Source organism: Oryzias melastigma, linkage group LG17 (assembly GCF_002922805.2).
Source record: "Oryzias melastigma strain HK-1 linkage group LG17, ASM292280v2, whole genome shotgun sequence".
Taxonomy (NCBI): domain Eukaryota; kingdom Metazoa; phylum Chordata; class Actinopteri; order Beloniformes; family Adrianichthyidae; genus Oryzias; species Oryzias melastigma.
This window is the reverse complement of record NC_050528.1, coordinates 9,018,552-9,039,958: the sequence shown is the minus strand read 5'-3', so window position 1 is coordinate 9,039,958 and position 21,407 is coordinate 9,018,552. Positions and strand designations below refer to the sequence as shown.

Genomic DNA, 21,407 nt, shown 5'->3' with positions numbered 1-21,407 from the left:
GACTTGGTGTCACACAATTTGCAAATCATTTCTACTTCATAATTTTCAAGCAGTTGGCATGACCATTAATTATAAGGGACGACATCCATACTAACAAAGAAGTATTTAGAACTATTTAGGAACTATTTGACATTACCTGCAATAATCCTAGTGTGAATGCTGTAAGCTGAATTTGGCCGCTAAAGATGCTAATGCTGATAGCTGAAGATGCTGAAATTTATAGCTGAAAACACTGAAGCTGATAGCCACTAAAATATTTACTAAATGCCCATTTGGCCTAAAAAAATAAAAAAATAAAAATAAAAAAAGTTAAGTTAGCCAAAAACAGCTAGCATGTATCTCGAAAAAATATCTTAACTTCAAAATATCCTAAGAAACTGAAAAAAGGCTAAATTAGCCAAAACAGCTAGCATGTAAATATTAGCCTAGCACCAAAATAGCCTAAAAAACGTAAAAAAGGGCTAAATTAGCCAAAACAGCTAGCATGTAAAATTAGCCTAGCTCCAAAACAGCCGAAAAAATGTAAAAAAGGCTAAATTAGCCAAAACAGCTAGCATGTAAATATTAGCTACACTCCAAAACAGCCTAAAAATGTAGCTAAAAGAAGCCTAAATTTGCCAAAACAGCTAGCATGCAGCTGAAATATTAGCTAAACTCCAAAATAGCCTAAAAAATCTCAGTAAATGCCAAAATAGCCAAAAAAAGCTCGCAGAATGCCAATTTTTAAAACTTTAAAAACCTAACTTTTTCACATAATTCTGAAGAATGAAAAGGCAGCACTATTATTCCAAAAAGTAAATCAACTTAAACCTTAAATAACTTATTTTCCTCCCCATAAATATATATTTTGTTAAAATTATACACGTTAGAAGCGCAAGATAACATCAGACCATTAATGACAATAAAATAAAATGACTTGGAGGGCCGGATCCGGCCCCCGGGCCTTGACTTTCATTTGATTTACATGAACTTTTCATTGAAAATGATCTCTTGAATGTCCATTTTTGAAGATGATGTGAACGTATCTTAAAAAGTCGATCACAAAGGGGGCATGCTGAGGTTTCAACAGGCTTATTTGGACTTATTTGCACTTCCTGATTCCTCATCCCAGATCAGGGATGATCAGAGTCTTTAGCTTCCGTCTCTCTTCAGTCAACTTTCTGTTTTCATTCTGTTTCTCTCATCTTTTCATTAAAGCAGAGACACTGCATGACTTCTTCAGTCCTTGACAAAACAAACTCCTCCGAATTGCTGTCGAAAGGTTGCCGTACTCTGTTAGATATTCTGTATAGAGCAGCTCCAAATCTGCAATCTCTCCTTCAGTTCGACACCCCAGTAACCCCTGACTCGTTAAAACAAAGAGAATAGACTTCAGCTTTTTTAGAGCAGGAATGAAAACAGACAATGCTGTCAGGCAAGGCTGTGTCTTTACAAGTTGCACACAGTTTCACTACAGACCCGGTATTATCAGGTCATCTGTCACAGATGACAGGAATCTGCACCCTGGAGGGAAAAGCGGGAGCCGAGGATAAAAAAGCTTCAGGTGAGCGAAGGTGGTCAGGAGCCGCAGAACCCGGACAGCTTTTTTAACCGTGTTTCTCATCTACGGGAGGCTCTCCTTTCAGAGCCGAGCCCAGCAGTTAGTGGAGACAAATGACTGCCATTATGTGGAGTTGTCTCTTTCTGCTGCACGTCCTTGCTTGTTTCACCAGATTTCATTTCGGTGAACAATGCGCCATTGTGCGCCACTGCATTATCCCGTTCATTGTGGATATTGGGCAGAATAAGTAGATGGTATCCGAACGTGCACATCGAGTGTGTGTTTGTGCATCAGGAAAATGAAAGTCATTTCATTATGATTTCTGCTGCAGCAAAGAAATACAAACATTTTAAGCAGGCAATTCAAAGTGAATTTGGTTCGGTGCAGAAATACAGAGGGCTCACTTGATGAATGCAGAATGCTTTTTGAAAGGCGTTTTATCCATTTATTCCTGCTGCATACAAAGCACTCCAGTGTAACTTTGAACCGTTTTCCTCGAGGGAATCTTAAAATTCTGCCCGTTAATTTTTGACACCCACTTTCAAAACTGGCCTCTTTAGAAGTTTACTTAACTGATCAAACGCTTCCGACTTGTGATTTTGTATTCTTAGCAAAAAAAAACATCAGAGTCTTGTGATTTTCTGCTGAACTATTTATGTGACATGTGCTGCAAACTGGAATTTCAATCTCAGAAATGGCCGTCAAACAATTACATCTGAGTGCAAATTGTAAAAGTTTCAAGCGGCCTTGACAAGCTCAGGCTGCGATTGATCCAGCCAGTTTAGCACAAAGCAGACCCTGGGAGGCAAAATAAAAGTCCTATTTTTCTCTCTGTGGTGTTGCAGCAACAAATATTAGTAATAATGACACGGATGAGGCTTCCATCTGATCGGTGGGTTAACAGTGTGGGTATTATCACACATGGTGGTCCTAAAGCAAATATCAAGCACGTCATGGCTCAGTTGGGATGATTCAACTGATTCATTCATTCATTCATTCATTCACTCTGTTTGGACAGTATCTCCTTCATCATCCAATCCTGTATTAAACTCCACCCCAGTGATGAATCTTCCTCAGTGAATGGGGTCGTTGTAATAGATCTGCCTCGTTTTGATTGGGGGGGGGTGTGAGGGGGGGGTTACAGGTAGTAGTCAGATTTCTGCTCAACTTCTTAAAAATAAAATATTTTATGCTTTATTGTGTTGTGTTTGTGGGAAAGGGGCTGTGAGTGTTGTGTTTCACATTGTGGGTGTGTGTGTTTGTGTGCAAATGTCTTTGTTTTTGCTTTTGACTTTTAAGTTAAACAATGTTTTTTATGTTCAGCATGATTTTATTTTATTTTATTTGATGTGATTCAATTATATTTAATTTGATTTGATGTGATTTGATGTGACTTATGTTTGATTTGATTTGATTTGATTCAGGTTCGGTTCAGTTTAATTTGTTTCAGAATCAAATCAATTTGATTTAATTTGTTTAAGGTTTGTTTAAGCTTGATTTGATTTGATTCAGGTTTGATTTGATGTGACTTATGTTTGATTTCATTTGTTTCAGGTTTGGTTTGGTTTGATTTTGGTTTGGTTTGGTTTGATTTGTTTCAGATTCAAATCAGTTTGATTTAATTTGATTAAGGTTTGTTTAAGTTTGATTTGATTTGATTCAGGTCTGGCTAAGTTTGATTTGATTGAATCTGTGCTATGTTTTTTCTTATTTAGGTTTGTTTCCGTATCATTTGATTCAGGTTCTACTCAGTTTGATTTGATTCAGGTTTGGTTTGATTCAGTTTGATTTGATCTGAGTTCAGTTCGGTTTAATTTGATTAAGATTCTATTCCGTTTGATTCGATTCAGGTTTGGTTCGGTTTGATTTGATTCGATCTGGGTTCGTTTTGATTGGATTGAGGTTCGATTCTGTTTGATTTGATGTTATTCTGTTTTGATTTTGGTTCGGTTCTGTTTTATTTGATCCAGGTTCAGTTTGATTTGATTCGGATTCTATTTGATTTGGGTTAGGTTATATTTGATTAGAGTTTATTATTTTTAATTCAATTTAAATTAATTTATTTTGGTTCAGTTCCATCATGTTCTATTTAATTCAATCCGATTTTGGGTTCAGGTCGTGTGATTGAATTCAGTTCAATCAGAATGAGTTGGGTAAAGTTCACCTGCTGCCCCCACTGGGCTGGAGAGAACTTATGTAACATAAGGGGTTAACTGCAGCTGTGCTTGAGCGTCCCTCACAGAGATTAACAGCCGGTTTCATAACACCATACATTATAAATGATGTAATCCACTAATTCCTTGTGGCTTTAAGTGTTTATTTGCAGGCACAGAGCTGCACATTGTATTGAGGCATTGCTTTTGGAAATCAACACCTCAGTGCTGCAAAAGTTTCTCTTTTTAAAAAATTTACTTTAACAGATGAAACATTTTGCTGCTATTATGATTTTCATTCTTTGATAAATTGATTTCATGATCTTGATTGAAGATTTCAAAAGTGATTTAACCAGCAGATTTGTCACACAGAATCCTCACAGAGAATCTGTTCTGAGTTTATAGAAGATTTAGCTCTAATCCTCTGTGCTACGACATGAGATTTCCACTACCTACTAGAACACGTTTCTAAATAATTTTATAGAATTAAGTTCTTTTGAATTAACATAAAAACTGGTTAAAGTGATAGCCTAAAATTATTTCATGTTGGCGGAGAGGCCAATAGAAAATAGAACATTGTACAGCCTTGATATCAAATGTTTGTTTTTGATTCTTGAAATTGATTAAATTAGTGTAATATATTGTAATTGAACAACTGAAATGTATCGATTTTTTTATTTTTTTTTTTTTATTGAGGGAGGATAAACACTTCTGTATTTCTGGACAGTCTCCGGAGCCACTTAATACTTTCCTCACTCCAGAGTGGAAGAATTGTTGCAAGCCCATCTCTGTAACTAGGAGTAGGGAGGATTAGACCAACCAAACCATACATAATGAGATTTACAGAGGAAATATCTTGTCCAAAAAGCTGTTCTGTCCTCTGAGAAAGTGCAGCAGCTTAGATATCCACATCCCACCTTAATGAATTCTTTCCCGTGCAAATTGACCACAGATTATGGTGGAGTTTAATAGGATTTCTTAAAGACCTCCAGATTGGTTATAGAAACGTCACATTTTGGGGCTTTTTGTTTCACTGAGATGTATCAAAGGTGCTTAGATCTCATAAAATGGAGCTTCTGCTCTCAGGTCAATGAAAAGAATAAATCGATTTGTTAATTAGGACAAACAAACTTGCTATAAGGTCTGAGATTGTCAATGCATGTCCAGCAGAGGGCAAGCTAACCCCAGAAAGGGATGACCAGAGCAAATGGGAGAATGTAAATATACATACAAGAAAAACAAATAATTTCCATATTTATCTAAACTTTGGTTTACTGTAACAAAATGTGAGAGAAAAACAGGTCAGATTTCTGATGAAATCCTCCCTGGAGGCGCAGTGACTTGTTTCCCCAGAGAATGAGCCGATCTCATTCATCAGCATATTTTCTGTGCAGTAGCTAAAATCAATGCAGTCGCCTTGTAATGTGGATCGTTTTTGAAATATTAACTGAAAATTGAATTATGGTTAAATTGTGATTGCTCCTACCAGGAAAACATAACTTAAGATATTTTTTTTTTCAATTTTATACTCTTTATTTGTCCTTCCTCGATTTAATACAGTTAAAAAGACATTCAGATAACAAAAGAGCTTTAAAAAAAAACTCAACATGCAACTCCTACTTTCCAAACTCAGCTGACCTAAATGTCAGTGTTTTACCCTCCACAGAGGAGTTCCCACAAAACATCTCATCCAGATCTCAAAATATTAAAAAACGAATCAAAACAACTCAAAAAATAAGTCAAACACAATTTAAAGAGAAAGGAGAATTATAACTTACCAAGTCTCCCTTGTGGGATCCCCTGCGGTAGTTTCCCGCGCCTGCTGATGAGTTCATGGTCCGGTGAAGTTGTAGTCTTCTACTCAAAAGTATTCACCTGCTGCAGCATCTCTAATAGCTCGCCTCTCCCTTTCTCGCTGCCTCCTACTCGACCTGGCACGCGCGCTCACACCAACACTTGTTCAGGTTCAATCTGCCGCTGGCACGCGCCGTGGCTCCGGTGTGATGAGGCGGAGAGCGACTGAAGGACAGAACGGGTGAGATGAAACACCGCCCACCTGTGGTTGTGGGAATTTCAAAGTGGAGTCCAATGAAAAATCCGAACGGCTTTAGCGCCAACTCTGCCTTTTGTGCAAACTCACAAACGGTTGAGCCGCTTTTGCGTAAATCCACCACAGGTTGCACGCTTTTTTTTGCATAAACTCACTAAAGGTTGCGCGCCTTTAGCGTAAACTCGCCAAAGGATGCACCCATTTTGCGCAAATTTGCCAACGGTTGAGCTCCTTTTGCTAGATTCACCAAAGGTTGTGCGCCTTTTGCGCAAACTTGGCAAGGGTTGCGCGCCTTTTGCATTAACTCACCAAAAATTGCGCCGCTTTTGCGTAAACTTGCCAAAGGTTATGCGCCTTTTGCGCAAACCATACTCGTACCTTTCCACTCACCACACCAACAGTAGCGCGCCTTTTGCTAAACTCACCAAAGGTTGCGCCGGTTTTGCATAAACTCACCAAAGGTTGCGCTGGTTTTGCGTAAACTCACCAAATGTTGCGCCGGTTTCGAGTAAACTCACCAAAGTTTGCGCCGCTTTTGCATAAACTGGCCAAAGGTCACGCCGGATTTGAGTAAACTCACCAAAGGTTGCGCCGCTTTTGCGTAAACTCGACAAAAGTTGCGCAGGTTTTGAGTAAACTCACCAAAGGTTGCGCCGCTTTTGCGTAAACTCACCAAAGGTTGCACGCCCTTTGCGCAAACTTGCCAACAGTAGCGCGCCTTTTGCTAATCTCACCAAAGGTTGCGCTGCTTTTACGCAAACTTGCCAACGGTTGCGTGCCTTTTGCATAAACTCAACAAAGGTTGCGCACCTTTTGCATGAACTTGCTAAAGGTTGTGCGCCTGTTGCTTAAACTCGCCAAATTTGCGCGCCTTTTGTGCAAGCTCTACAAAGGTTGTGCCTCTTTTGCGCGAACTCACCAAAAGAGAAGAGCTTTGCGCGGCTTTTACGCACCGGTCACCAGCTCCCCTGCAGATGTCTCAAAGATTCAAAGACTTTCGATCCTCACGCGAAGTTCCTCTCGAGTGCGCGTGATGGCCAGCCAACATTTACCTCGAATATGTTAAATCCAGCAGCTCCCTGCATCCCTGGACGCGTCCAATCAAAAGTTACATTTCTGAGCGCACGTGTGAAACACCCAGCCTGTCTGGCTGCTTTCACAGCCGCGGTAAACACTGGTTTCCTTGCTGCCATCACGAGGGAACAAAAACCCCTGCATATCTTCTGCCCTTTGTTTCGCTGAGACGCGCGGAGCAGGCAATTAGAGGCTTTTAGCCGTGACTGCTGATCAAAGGCGAAACTGTGTCACCCCGTAGCCCCCTCAGCGGTTCATATTTTCCAAGCCTCTAATGAGGAAGGGGAGGCAGAAGAGTTTATTACCGAGAGTAAAGTGTGAATTTAGAGAAACCACAGGGAGCTAAACGGTAGCGCGCTCTGCAGATACTAATGACACAAGGCTGGAGATTTTTCTTCTAATGCAGCTGCAGGCGGAAAATTAGAGACGACTTATTATTGTAATTACAAAAAAATCTGATTGATGGGGAGACAAATACCTGAGTATAAGTCAGAGTTTCTCTTGGCACAGAGAAGTTCCTCATTTCCTCAGATTAACTCCAACTTTTATATTATTTTTGTCGCATTGCTCTGATATTAGATGATTAATAATTAAACAGTGGATAGAAGTGTATGTTATTACACTCATTCTCATAATTCTCCCTTTAGAAATGACATTTTTCATAGAAATATTGATCAAATTTTTACCCTTTAAGGTAAAAAATAAAAAAGATAGAAAAAACACATCAATAAAAGTGTAAATATATTTGATTAATAGCGTGCATGATGTGACAGAGTGGCTGAGGGGATCCTCCATCAAAGCCCATATCATTTGCAGATCAGCACCATGGACAGCAGCCGCGCGGCTCTGCTGTGGTGTTAATGGAAGAACATGCAAGGGGTATCTGTATCCACAGGAGACCAATTATAGTTGTTACACTGTAGTGGAAATACTCAAGCACAGTAGAGGTTTCCGACCAGAGACCGAGTTACGCTGGAGACAAATAAATTGGAAATAGTGGAGGTGAAAATGAGCTTCCTGCAGGCTGAAATCTACAAACACCAACATGTTGTTTTGGCGTTTTCTGTTTGTTTATGAGCCGGTTTTGATTTTGAGATTAAAAAAACAAGCCAAATGACTTTAGATTTTGGGGTTTATTTTCAAAAAGGTGTAAAACACACAAAGTTCAGCGTGTTTTCACACATGTTCAAGTTTACTGTGCTCCTTTTCTTGCAGTTTAATGAACTATCTTCATCGTTTTAAGTTAGGGATATTGTTATTTACATGAATGCTTTTCCTATTTATTTTAGTGAAATGTGTAAAAGTTCCTTTTAATGTTACTAAAAATAGATGAGAATAAACATAATTTTTATTATTTCTATATTTATTACCGAAAGTAAAACTAAAGATAGCCCCAAATGACAAAAACTGGCCATGTTAAGAGTAGATTTACCTCTGGAATGACAGCTCGCCTCAAAGTGCAGTTCTGGGAAATTTGTTCCACTTTTCCATAAGTGCTACATGCAATTCTGCCAGTCACTTTGGGTAGGGGTCCCAGACGTGCTCTGTGGGGTTCAGGTCAGGGGTCATTGCTGGCCAGACCGTCTGAGGAACTCTGATTTCCTGAAGTCGTCCTGTGATCATTCTGGCATGATGTGGTGGAGCGTTATCATCCATGAACAGAAAGTTGGGGGTGTGCTGAAGGTTCTATGATGTCTCTGAGGTCAGAACGTACAGTGACTTGGCCATTTAACCCTTGGCTGTGCTAGGTATGTTGCTTTTGGGAGTGGGGTCATCTGGACCCCACAAGAAAGCGCCACGGAGCGTATTTTTTTTTTGTAATTTTGAAAATCACTGGTGTCCACGGCAGACATAAAATCCTGCCCACCACATCTGTCATGGGATGGAAAAGACTTAAAAGTATTGCTGGGGTCATCTTGACCCCATAAGATAGCACAAGGGTTGAAAGAACTGAATCAGTTTTTCTGTGACTGGTGATGCCTGCCCAGACTGTTGCATTCAATCAAAGTGTTGTAGTAGGTGTGAATGGTTTACCCCAGTACCCCTCACGTCTGATAAACAGGCGTGCAGCTGTGTGGCATTTGCTAAACCTGGCATGTCCAAAGTGTGGCGCCTGGGCTCGGATTCAAATTTCTTCCGGCTCACAGTTTATTGCCATAAAATCAATAATGTGGCCCCCACAGCACTTTTTAAGAGCTGTGTGTAGAATTTCTTGATCGTGATTAAATGAGTAATGTTATAAGCCAATGCAAACCTGTGGCAATACCCAGAAATTCACTGGAATTTGGGTAAAAAATTATTTCTGTTCGCTGGAATGAAAAGTATCCTATTCTAAAATCCCCAAAATTAGCATTTTGTGTTACAATAAGGATTGAGGCTGAATGGTCAGTCCTCATGTTTTCACCTCACCATATCTGGCCGACACCAATGAGCCCAACCATGTCTGAGTGCATCGGTCCTGTACTGGTCATGGTCTGTAAGTAGTTGTGTGTCTTGACGAAAGTCTGCTGATGACACTTTTTCCTCGTTTCCACTGAGCGGACTGGACAGGACCGGTACGATATTTTAAGCGTTTCCATCATAAAATGGACCGATTTGTATCATTTATGATCTCGTTTGAGTGGTCCGGTACGGGAGGAGTAGTACGGGATGGACCAACTAATTCTGACGGGTGTTTCCTCTCAGTTAAGCCTCGCTTCCACTGAGTGTTTTGTTTTCACGGCACATGCGTGGACTAGACTGCTAGTGTGTCGTTGCATCATTATAGTGCGACGTCTAGAAAAGCAACAACAATGTAGGTCATCCAGCAGCTCGTCTTTTTCTTGCTTTACTTTTTATCCATCGTGTAGAACAGGAATTTTAGATTGTGGGCTGCTAAGATGAATACCGGAAAATGGAATCGCTAGCTTAGCGCTATACTGGTTCTTTGTAATGTCATCATCACTTTTAGTGGGTGACTACAGTGACTCCGCCCTAACCATCCCGTTCTATTTTTCCATTCGGGGCCCACGTTTTCTGCCCATTTTCATACCATATGGGGCCCACTTGGCGTTGCTTGAAACCGATGCCCCATTGAAAATATTTTTAATTACTCCAATGAGTGAGTGAGACAATTATGTGGAAAACACAAAACAAGGTGAGTCTATCACCCCAGTACAATCTGTGTAGTGAAACAAACATGGTGTACACAACATTCACTGAGTTTTTTGCATTTTCTCTGACCGATTGTGTGTAGTGTATTTTGTTAACAATAAAACACAAAACTTGAAGGAAGTGTCACCTTTCACACAACTGCTAGATGACTCTCAGTCATTTTCCTTTTATAATTCATGAAAACGTACAGTATTGTTGTGGGACTCGATCTCCTACATACATTTATGAACAGCTGGAATGCAAAACTTTGTTTTCATAAATACCTAAACGCACATTTGTGGAAAGAATGCAAAATTCCTGCAGCTTTAGTGATGACAAGAAAAGTAGCTTACCTTCAAACAGGCTTCCCCTGAAGCTTATTTATTCAGCTCCAACCACTTATATGGCAGAGAGGGGAAACCGCTTTCTCCGTCTAATGATCTCCTTTTTCTCATTAAAGTAAAAGCAAAGTTGACCACACGTACATTAAAAAAAGGCTTTTCCTTTAACACAGGAGACTTCATGTTTTCATGGATCCTCCACAGTTAGAAGTTAATATTTGTTGCAGTTTGAATGACTAGAAGAGACAACACTATCAGCTTAAAATGCTTCTGGGTTTAATGAGGTGTGGGGAAGTAAAGGGGCTTCATGAGTGACACGAAGATGAAAATGGACAGCAGCAAACTCTGCCCACAGCTCTCCTTTCCCACTCCTCCACTCTGATGGAAATGATCTCGTACAGTTGCCTGCAGTGACACGGGTCACACGGTGGCGGTTAAATCTATCTGTGGTGCCTGTGACCTGGTTTGAAGGTGGAATCTTTTCTGTGCAAAGAAGAGCAGCAACAAAACGTCCAAACGGTGCACGGATTTCATCCATGCTAGTTGGTCTTATTTGCATTTTTTTCTGCAACATTTGGTATCAAAAATTATATCATATTTTGAATAATTACAGATATATATGCAAATTACCATACAATTACACTCATGTTTGGTGGGCAGATAAATAAATCTTATTATAAATTGAAAATGTAGCTTTTTTTTCTAAAAAAAAACTTTTTTCTGTGTTTCTAAAGATGAATAAAAACACTAAATTCGACCTGATTTTATCATAATTAATGCATAAGAGGGTCAAACCAGTATTTCTTGCCCTGCAGTAAGCTAGTGTAACACAATGAGAGTAAATAGTTCGTGCACGACTAATTGCCTGTATTTTTTTTACACTTAAAATTTGGAAATTTCTCAAAATGTTTATTTCTTGATTATCGAACCACTATGGCTACTGTGCTTTGAAGGCTCACAGAGTGATACGTTAATTTACTTTTTTTTTTTTTTAACTTTACAGTTACTTTTTTAAGCTAAAAATGTATTTTTCTTCAACCAGAGAGCCACAATGGAGGCTTAGAAGAGCCAGACGTGGCTCTGAAGCCGCAGGTTGCAGACCTCTGGTCTAAAAGTACATGTGATGTTGGAAGAATTGTTGTTTTTCGGACGTTCATGTGTGGTTTTCAAGTACAGCGTTTTTCCGATCCTTCAAACGCCACATGAACACGGTATTTCTTTAGTTTTGTATTATTTTCCCCCAAAGGACATCAACCAATCAGTCCAATTAACTCTAAAATGAAAGCAAAAGCCACAAATTTTGCAACACAAACTGAAAAATGTTCTGTTTTGAAGAAATTTTCAATCAAATTAAAGCCGGGTTTTCAAACAGATTTCATGTTGCAAAAACACTCCATGTATTAAGCTCTGGTCTTTCTGTCAAATTTTAGAGCCCTTTGTGGCACACAATTCTAAAAGTTTGCCAACCTCTGATTCAAACGCATCATTTACACACAAATCTTGGAGACGCAAGAAGAGTCTCACATCCGATTTGTCCATAAATGCGGTTCTGTTTGAATGTATCTGGCGACTGGTGCATGCTTTTCAAAGATTTGTATATGTAGTTAATTTCAAGTTGTTGTAATTTTAAGTTGTGCGTGTGTAAATTGTAGTTTTTGTACATGTGAATACACAAGATAAAGTTAAAATGTATTGTAGCACAAACATCCAGACACAAGTTAGAAATCAAGTATTACGCACAGACAAATTGGAAGTATTTTCTCTCCGTAGTACCAGGGTGAACCCCAACTTCACCCAACTACTGTTGGGACAGGCTCCAGCAACCCCAAAGGAGATATAGAAATCAAGAAAAAGGTTGGATGGATGGATACAGCAACCAAAACACAGACTTTGCTGAAGAAAAATGGTTCTATCCACTCTAGCCAAAGCCAAGTTAGCACAAACAAGCAGACCAACTCAATAGTGTCTGGGTTACATCTGCTTCCAAAAATTCGACAATGTTTGATTATATTGTGCATTTATTTCTATTTTATTTGTTGTTTTAGAGTTAAAAAAGAGGACATTAAAGTGAATAACAGTGGATTTGACTGCCACCTCTTTAAGATTTTCATTTTTTTCTTTTAACCTGTAAAAATCTCCTTTTCAAACAGAATAATCTGATTCAGGGTTGCTTTTAAGAACTGACGGAATAAATAAAGAGTCAACGCCCAATGAATTTATAACAAAAATTCTTCTGAGTGATATTTTTCTGCGGCAAACTCTAAAAACTGCGGTCTTTCGGGTGTCCTCTGAAGGCTGTTTAAAAATATATATGCTGTATATACATGTCCTCACAGCAGAAGACATTTCCTTACACCGACCCACAGCCTGCGTCGAGTTTCAGGGTCAGGTCTCAGACTTCCTCGCCACTTCATCTCAGCTCGCCGCCAAGAGCCACAAGCAAACTTCCCGTCGGATTCCTTTCACCTATCCAGTTCCACGCGGCTTCTTTTTACAAGACTGCTGACATCTATCTCATAATTACAGCTGACGTTAACAGTTCAACATCATTAGAATACTGAAGAAACTGCAGAGAATCTGTGAAAACGTCAAACATTTTCCTCAATATCTGCTTCCAGCCTGATTTAATTGCCAACGTTAGCTTGTTAGGTTTGTGAGGATCAATATTATACATCAATAAAATGTTTTTAAAAATAGTCCTCCAATATTTTAGGATTTCAATATATATTTTTTTCCTTTCGTCTTCATTTAGGTAATTTATGCACCTCCTGAGGGTGAATCTTCTTCTCTTAAGGTATTTGTTACATGAAGACATTCGAGCTATCACGACTGCCCGAGAGGGAAGCTTCAAAAACTCAATTCTGTTGTAGGATGTGTAAAGGCTTCACTGGGGGATATTAACCGTTTCAATCGCATACAGAATGGTCCTGTGTCCCAAATTATTCAAATTTGTTTATGGGATTTTGTCCCAATGCAGAGCTAATGTTTTTGAAGATAAATGATGCCAGCAGCGGCTGTGTTTCACAACACCACCAGGCATTCTCTGCCCCAGATTAATCTTCAAAATGAGCCAAATATTCAGCTTTTTCTTCTTTACCCATGTGCATTACCGGATCGTATTGGGATAAAGGTAAAAACAAGACATACTGCGCACAATAACCCTGCAAGAAAAGCTTATCTGGGAAAACTCCTTGAGGTGAAATTTAAAACTTAAAGACCCACTCCGATGACAGTCGTACTTTTAGTGATTTTTACATGTTGCTACACATTCTCACTACCAACTCGTCTTATATGGACGTGTGGTTTGGGCCCCCTATGTCTCACTTTTCAATGTTTCGGGTGTCCTCAACATGCTGGCTGCTCCCATTGAATCCCAGGTCCTAAACCCTCAGGACGCTGTACCGGATTGGATAACAGACAGAACCATACTGGGTTTAGGGTACTAGGTTAGAGAGGAGGGCATTCGGACCCTATCCTCCATCAATTCAATTCAATTTTATTGATATAGCCCAAAATCACAATGCAATTGCCTGATTGGGCTTCATGCAGACAATTGTACAGAAACAGAAGGTTGTCATAAAATATAAATATTAGCTAATTGTTAAACTAAAAAGACTAAATAAAACTGGCTATCCCTGTCCTTAGACCCTCCTTCTCAATAAAGAAAAACTCCTAAAAATCCTAATTCAGGAAAATAGAAGAAACTTTAAGGAAGTCAACATGAAGGAGAGATCATCTACCAGGACAGACAGGCGATGTACCAGGATTATTAAAGAAGAATTAGCTTATCTAACTCTACAACTATGTGTCTGAATCGAGTTCAACCAGATAGGACTGGGGGACAGGTGGGGCGAGGTCCACAGCCAAGGCGAGCCAGAGGCCAACCACGACCAGGAATATAAGCACAGACGATCCACCAGGAATCACTCCCATTCTGAGATGGGAGATGACGAGCCAGAGGCGTGGTCCACGGCCAAAAACAGGAGCACAGAGGATCCACCAGGAATCACTCCCGCTCTGAGATGCAAGATGACGAGCCAGAGGCGTGGTCCACGGCCAAAAACAGGAGCACGGGTGATCCACACTGTGAACAGTGCACCTGAAATCAAAATCTCTCCTGTTCCCCTTGAGGGAAGTGGGAAAGAGAAACAACACGTGAATAGCACTGCACCAAACAGAAGCACAGAGAACTAAATTAAAGGGCATCAGAGGGCAGAATCAGTGCACTCCAAGACGTGCGTTAATTTCTGATAATGCACACTTCGCCAGACATTAACCTGCTTATAACATAGTCACTTACAAAATAAATAAATATTCAACCGATTTTAGTACTTTACTCTTATTATTTTTTCGGTTTAGGCCACTTTTTCACAAATGGTGGACTATTTGATTCGTAATGTGGTTTGTTGTCACGGTAACGCGAGAACGCCTTCCCAGGCCGGCAGACCTCGACAAAGAAAAGCGATATATGTGATCATCACTATAGGTTAAATAAAGCATCAGTTCATAGAGAAAGTTCACCTCTCATCGCTTATTCCTGCGCAGGGATATGGAGCATTTGGGATATGTGACCGGAACTTCTTTTTTAAGAAGGTATCAACACCCAGCAACCAATCAGATTTGAGTATTCACCTGGACAGTTTGTTTTTTATGATTATGTCAGCATCTCTGCTTTCTTGAAGTAACACTGCAGACATAAAAGTCTTTATAATTCTCCTCATCTTACTGTTGATGTGTTTTGTGCTCACAAATTACACTTTTGGAATATCTAAATTTAATTTATAAAGATAAATAAAAAAAATTCAGACAATAAAAATGAAGGAACAATGTTCTCACAGGCCCTTTGTCATATGAAATTTACCTGATAAAACATTGTGATTAATCACAATCCAAAAGTGTGATTAATCATATATTTTTTTTTTAATCGAGCTGTGAGTGAGAATACGTTGGTTCTTGTGGCAAGAACAAAAAACTCAACTTCTAAGAGTATTTCTTTATTCAAATCATTGTGAATCAGGAGCAAATTAAAAAATACAGTTTTAAAATCAGCTTATTTGCAATATATGCCCGGGCTCTGAGCTCTCAGCTATGAGGAGAGGAAAGGGGGCGGGGTTGCTCCGCAGCAATGGTCCTGATTAATTTCAAACGTACCTCTGCTCTGCAGAAACTATGTTCCAAATTCTGTCTAAAAACTGCATAATTATAATTTAAAGACGATTGGGACAGGTATTAAAACAGCTCAAACGATGATCGGAGTGGGTCTTTAAGACCTTTGTGAGGAAGTGGGTGTCATGAAAGACTCATTTTACACATTTCCCACAACAGTGACACCTCCAATTGCTCTCAGTTACAGATATGGAGGGGTCAAAAGGGTCATCTTCACTCCAGTCAGATCTTTGAATAAAACGATGTCCTTCCCTGATACTGTTGCTCCTTCACATTATTCTTTATGCTGGCAGCCTCACAGCAAAAACATGAAGTCTCACTCAGTATTTTTGTCTTGTTTCATGTTGGAATATTTATTACACTTGATAGACGACAAAATTCACTTTTCAGTTCAGATGTAACACTGGATGTAAGACAATATATTTTAAATATTGATTTATTCAATCTCATAAACCTCTCATTTCAAGCAACATTTCTAAAGAAATAAGCAGTTTTTACCTTGTGTAATATTTTTTAATTTGTGAACACTGAGTGGATTAGTTTCACGTGACAGAAAGTTTAATTTGACTCATGGCACAAACAAATATATTTAACAAGAGTTTTTTTATATAAAAGTACATTTACATCTAATTTTCCAGACAGATTTATCCTAAAATGTGCAACTAAAGCAATTATAGTTTAGAAATATGCTAAATTGGTCTGTTTTACCTCTCAAAATACAATATATTTGGTGGTAAAAGTGCATAAAGATAAAGATATAAAGCTCATTTTGAGCTATCTATTCTTATTTTAAGACTTTTTTTCAATTACCAGAGCAATATAACTAAGTGTTTATAGCTGATTTCTTTTTTCACTTCTATATTTTTAATTTTTTTTGAAAATGACATTTTTTCAGTGCTACATTAGGGCTTTGTGGTTTTGTGTTGAGGTTGTGAAAGAAAGATGGAGCCATCTAGAGCTAAAAAAAAAAAAAATAGGTGTCCCAGAATAGAGCCTTGGAGAACATCGGAATACTGAGTTCCAATAGACACATTTATTGAAAAAGCACTAAAATAATCAGAAGAAGAGCAAAAGATTAGAACAGCGGTAGTGATTGCTGAGTGACGATAATAATCTATACCAGAGGTAATCATGGCGTTTCAGCTTTAGCTAAAAGGTGAAAGTGATAAAAACTTATTTTGACAGCAATCTCAATCTGTTTGTCAAATGTATGTGATCTTTCCCTCTTTCTGCATTGTGGTGAATATTTGTATTGCAGATCAGTATATACAGACCTGATGTCCAGCCTCTGGGTGGGCTAACCTTCTTCGTCGTGGCGTCTCAGAAGGATGTGGCCAAACGCCAAGCTACGGTGCTGCAGGTTTGTGCTGTGCTGGCTCCTTTTTGTGGTGCTACTATCAGGAGAGCATGTACAATCTTCAAACACCTGACCATCAATTCTGGAATCCTGTTGGGTTGATTATTATGCACCGATTTGTTCATAAGTGTTGGGTTAACGATTTGTTAAAATCAACAACATACATTGCAAAACTAACCCTCCAGGGGGGGTAAATAGGGGGGACTCATGCAACCCTGTTTGAACTAAGGACTGGACGTCAAGGGTGACGGTCCAGTCGGACATTTGGATGTTAGAACCAGCTTTTCGTTTACTCTTTTTCTATTTTTCTTGTCGTTTTTGCTTTTCATTATTAGGTTCTTTTTTATTCTTTTTTGTAAACCAGGGGTTTATTTGAATAAACCCCCTTTTTGCATATTAAACTTTTTGCTATATTTGTCATTTACTTTATTAATATTTTTTTGGTCATGATGGTCTTAAACAAAACTCCAATTCAATTGACTTTTTTTGGGAAACACACTAATGTGTTGTAACAAGATCCAGGATCTGGCGCCCCCTGGTGACTTTGTGGCTCCTCATACGTTTTTCCTCCATCTGCACACATCTCCATCATGCAGCAGATGGAAAAAAAGTCCTCCTCTATTCCTGCTTTTGTCTGTTACGACTTCCAGCGACCTCTTCATTCTCCACTGAGACTTAAGAAAACAAGATCGAGCCTACCTTCACATCCTGGACCGATTTTTTTTTTTTTTTGTTCTTTTAAGTAGACGAAAGACAGAAGAACCTTTATAACCGTGGTGTATTGGCATCAGAGGAATACATCTCCATCTTGAAGAGTCAAAATCCTCCTGAGGGTTGACATTACAACAAGGTGTAGAGTTGATGTCTGATCGCTGGTGTTTGATAGCTTCCTGGAGGAGGTCCATGCCTTCTTGAAGCTTTCCAGACTCCATAACATGGTTCATTTATCTGTTAAAGATCTCCACATCATAAATGGAGAGCGGACAGAAGAAAAAATAATTTAAAAGTAAGTTAATTGTTTTATTTTATGTGTTTCCAAACGCTATATGCAAACTGAGAAGTAGTTGCACTCTGCTAAAATATTTGACTTCAGTTTGTGTCCCAAATCCCCATGGGAGTATCCTATGGGTTCTGTGGTCAAGTTTGGGCTATAGGATCAAATCTTAAAACCTTAAACTATTGTCTGCTTCAAAGACAAAGAAATTATCTCGATTTTCCTGTTTTCTTTCCTAGAGAAATGAATACAGAGGCCGGTCCCGCCCAATCCTCATTCACTGCAGGTAAGAAAGCTCCTCAGACCAGCATCAGTCCTCTTTGGGTTTCCATGGTGATCACTTTCTGTAAGTCGTCTCTGGAGATAGGAGCATCAAAGGCAGACAAATAAAATCTGTTTTGTTATGTATTGTTTCATTTAGTAGTAGTAACACATCTGAGTGAATCTGTTTCCATAGTGATGGTACAGGCAGGCATCCTGATTGACATAGTCCACACAGTCTGCAGGTGTAGTGGAGAAGTGGGTCATGTCAGACTGAATTGGGCTTCATTTTGGAAGGTCTGAGTGACTTAGGTGGACTTCAGAACACTGGAAGGCGTCCAGGACCTGGGATGGAGCATCCAGAGCAGATGTTTGCTCCTGATCCTTTCCACAGAAGCATTCTTCTGTTTGACATGGATGGAAAGCAGGATGTTGTGTTTAAAGTGGAGCTGCATAAAATCAGAGCAGAACCTTTCACTTTATTGGTGAAACAAACGTGGCAGTCTCTAGGACCGGTTTGAGTTCACTGCAGTGGCAGGTGATCCACTGGAATAAGTGTCCTGCTTATTGGCCAGTTGTGATCTAGAAGCAGCAGGAATTTAACCCCAAACCATTTATGACTTACAGATGGGGGGGGCTTGGATGTTTATAAATTCAAGGTTTTAGTGAACCTGTAATTCAGTTAAAAAGGCATTTGCTTGCTTCTTCAACAAAACTTTATTATTATCCCATAAACAAGTCCACCATGAAGGCACAGTCAGAGTGCTCTAGGGTGGTGTGGGTGGTCAGGATTGAATTGTAAGGCTCAACCACCGCGGTGGACACCTGAGGAGTCGGATACACCGCAAACTCAAGCTTGGACTTTTTGCCGTAATCAACAGAGAGCCGCTCCATCAGTAAAGACGTGAAGCCGGAGCCAGTTCCTCCTCCAAAAGAGTGGAAAAGGAGGAAGCCCTGGAGCCCGGTGCACTGATCAGCCTGCAGACGGAAGTTCAGTTTAAGCACCATATGCTGTCCTCGTCTGACAGCTTCATGAGCTCAAACTCACCAGTTTACGGGTCCTGTCCAGAACCAGGTCAATAATCTCCTTCCCCACGGTGTAATGACCACGGGCGTAGTTGTTAGCTGCGTCCTCTTTTCCCGTGATCAGCTGCTCCGGGTGGAAGAGCTGCCGGTAATTTCCAGTACGCACTTCATATGGAGAGCAGAACATTTTCACACATTTTAAGATGCATTATTTACCATTTTGCTAAACAAGAGTCCAGAAACAGCTTCTAAAGTTTATCCAAATGGAACAATGGCTCCAGGTCGACGAAGATTGCTCGGGGCACATGCTTGCCGGTACCCGTCTCATTGAAGAAAGTGTTAAAGGAGATGTCTCCTCCTCCAATGGCCTTTTCGCTGGGCATCTGACCATCCGCCTGGATTCCATGCTCCAGACAGTACAGCTCCCAGCACGCATTGCCCATTTGGGCACCAGCTTGGCCGATGTGCAAAGATATACACTCGCGCTACAGAGAGGGAAACAACAATGCGCTGAAGTCACATTTGCAGACACACGCTGCACGAGCATGCAGGATTTACAGCATGTCAATCACGTTCTATTAAATATGCAAGAGTCATAATGCAATATATATATATATATATATATATATATATATATATATACATACATTTTTTTATTGCAATTTAAGATTGCTCTAAAGCAGACTTCTATTGTTAAAGTCTATAATTTGATACTCAAACCACTAGGGCTGTAACAAGTATCTGGGTGCTCAAATACTCGTGATTTGGATGTAATCAACGTGAATCAGCTGATTCTGCTGCTGCAAAAAAAAAAATCGTACGGGCTCTGCACCAATATGTAATGCTTAGAACGTAAAATATTGAGGAACTTTGAGGATAGAAAACTGTGGAGAACATTTTCAGGTTTTGCTGTTAAATGATCCAAAACAGCAGTGATTTTTATCCTTTTTATGATGTTAATGTTACTGTTGAACCAGAAGATTGACCAAAAATAAGTTTAAAATGACAAACAAAATTTCTTTTTATCTGAATCTTTGTTTTTTTCAGTTTTGTTGATTCTGATCTCCTGTTCTAAACAAAGGTATAAATGATGATTAAATACAAATAATTTCAATTTTCATCTATCCAGTAATCAGACATACACATTAGGGCTGGGAATCACTGGATACCTCACGATACGATACGATACGCGATACATGGCTCATGATATCGATAATCTCGTGATACTGCGATATTTGGTAGAAATGCTCTCTAATGACTAGCATTATATAGAAGAACATGTTTTTTGTAAAAATATATCCCCTTTTATCTTTTTTAGCTTTAACACAATCATAACAAACAACTTTTCTTATTTTATGCAACAAATTATGGACACTTTTGTGCAACATTGCTGAAATCAGTAACACTATGTCTTTGACAAGCATTGCCAACAACTGAATTGGGATTAACTGTCAAATTCAATGTTAACAATAGTAAACATGAACAGCAGTGAAACTACTTAGTGCAGAATTGTTGTAAGCAACAGAACAAAAATTAAATAAGTCAAGTGGCGACAGCTATCTACCTCCAAAGGAACGTCACACCAAAGGGTGTCCTCTGTCAAGTGTTACCTAATTTTTGTGCACTTTTCCTTTACTTGAAAAGGGCTGAGCATCCAAAAATGAAGGCTGATTTACTCAGAGTGTCACTTGAGATTATTTTTCCAATCTTTATTTATTTTCCATTTGGTCAGTCTGCAGCCAATAGGTAAACACCTTAAAAAACACACCTAATAATGGCAAATATAATTTTAAGTGATTCAATTAATTAGCAAGCTCCCTAATTTTACAGGGAAGAAGCGGACAAGAAGATGGATGGATGGATTAATGTACTTTATTTTAATTACATTTAAATTTCAGTTCATACATCATGACATAATGAGGTTAAGTGTTAAATACTGTTGCTGGAGGAATTTGTGAGTGGTTAGACAAAAGAAATGATAACTAATTTAGTTCTTAAATACTACAATATTTTTTTTATTTTTCTAATTTTCCTCTTAAAATCAAACATTTTGCAAAAGTAATTTGGCACAAATTCTGTATTGCAAAATTGAAGATTTTGAAAGAATTTTATATTCTATCTCCCTGGAAAAGCAATTAATAACCATTATTTATTAATTGAATATTTATTTTTTAATAACATAAAATGGAAATGCTTAAAATAGAAAAGAATAGCATTCTAATTCACACTCTGAACAACTTTTTGTCCTCGTTATTGCTGACTTTTTAGCAGCAAAGTTGTATTAGACAGTTTTGGTGCTTCCTTGACAAACAA

The 21,407-nt window shown here is 39.0% G+C and overlaps 2 protein-coding genes across 2 annotated transcripts in view; both read right to left on the bottom strand.

Annotated features, from left to right (window-relative positions):
- The window catches only part of LOC112147430 (dipeptidyl aminopeptidase-like protein 6), a 135,736-nt gene extending 128,869 nt beyond the window's left edge, over positions 1-6,867 (bottom strand). The window contains exons 1-2 of the mRNA XM_024273815.2: positions 6,663-6,867; positions 5,472-5,712 (exon numbers count right to left, since the gene is read on the bottom strand). Coding sequence (XP_024129583.1) covers positions 5,472-5,528 — 57 coding nt within the window. The 5' untranslated portion in view covers positions 5,529-5,712; positions 6,663-6,867. The remainder of the gene's footprint in view (positions 1-5,471; positions 5,713-6,662) is intronic.
- A 10,234-nt stretch (positions 6,868-17,101) lies between these two features.
- On the bottom strand, positions 17,102-19,353 carry LOC112147736 (tubulin alpha chain-like). The gene is made up of 2 exons (XM_024274306.2): positions 19,117-19,353; positions 17,102-19,046 (listed from the first exon to the last, which is right to left on the bottom strand). The coding sequence occupies exons 1-2, from the start codon at positions 19,279-19,281 to the stop codon at positions 18,792-18,794; spliced, it is 420 nt and encodes a 139-aa protein (XP_024130074.2). The 5' UTR covers positions 19,282-19,353; the 3' UTR covers positions 17,102-18,791.
- Positions 19,354-21,407: the final 2,054 nt, after the last annotated feature.

What these genes read in the sequence shown, in the direction of transcription:
- LOC112147736 (XM_024274306.2), bottom strand. Translation starts at nt 19,281, where the DNA reads ATGTTCTGCTCTCCATATGAAGTGCGTACTGGAAATTACCGGCAGCTC. An exon ending in TGGACAGGACCCGTAAACTG is followed by an intron (nt 19,047 to 19,116) that starts GTGAGTTTGAGC and finishes TTCCGTCTGCAG; the next exon opens with GCTGATCAGTGCACCGGGCT.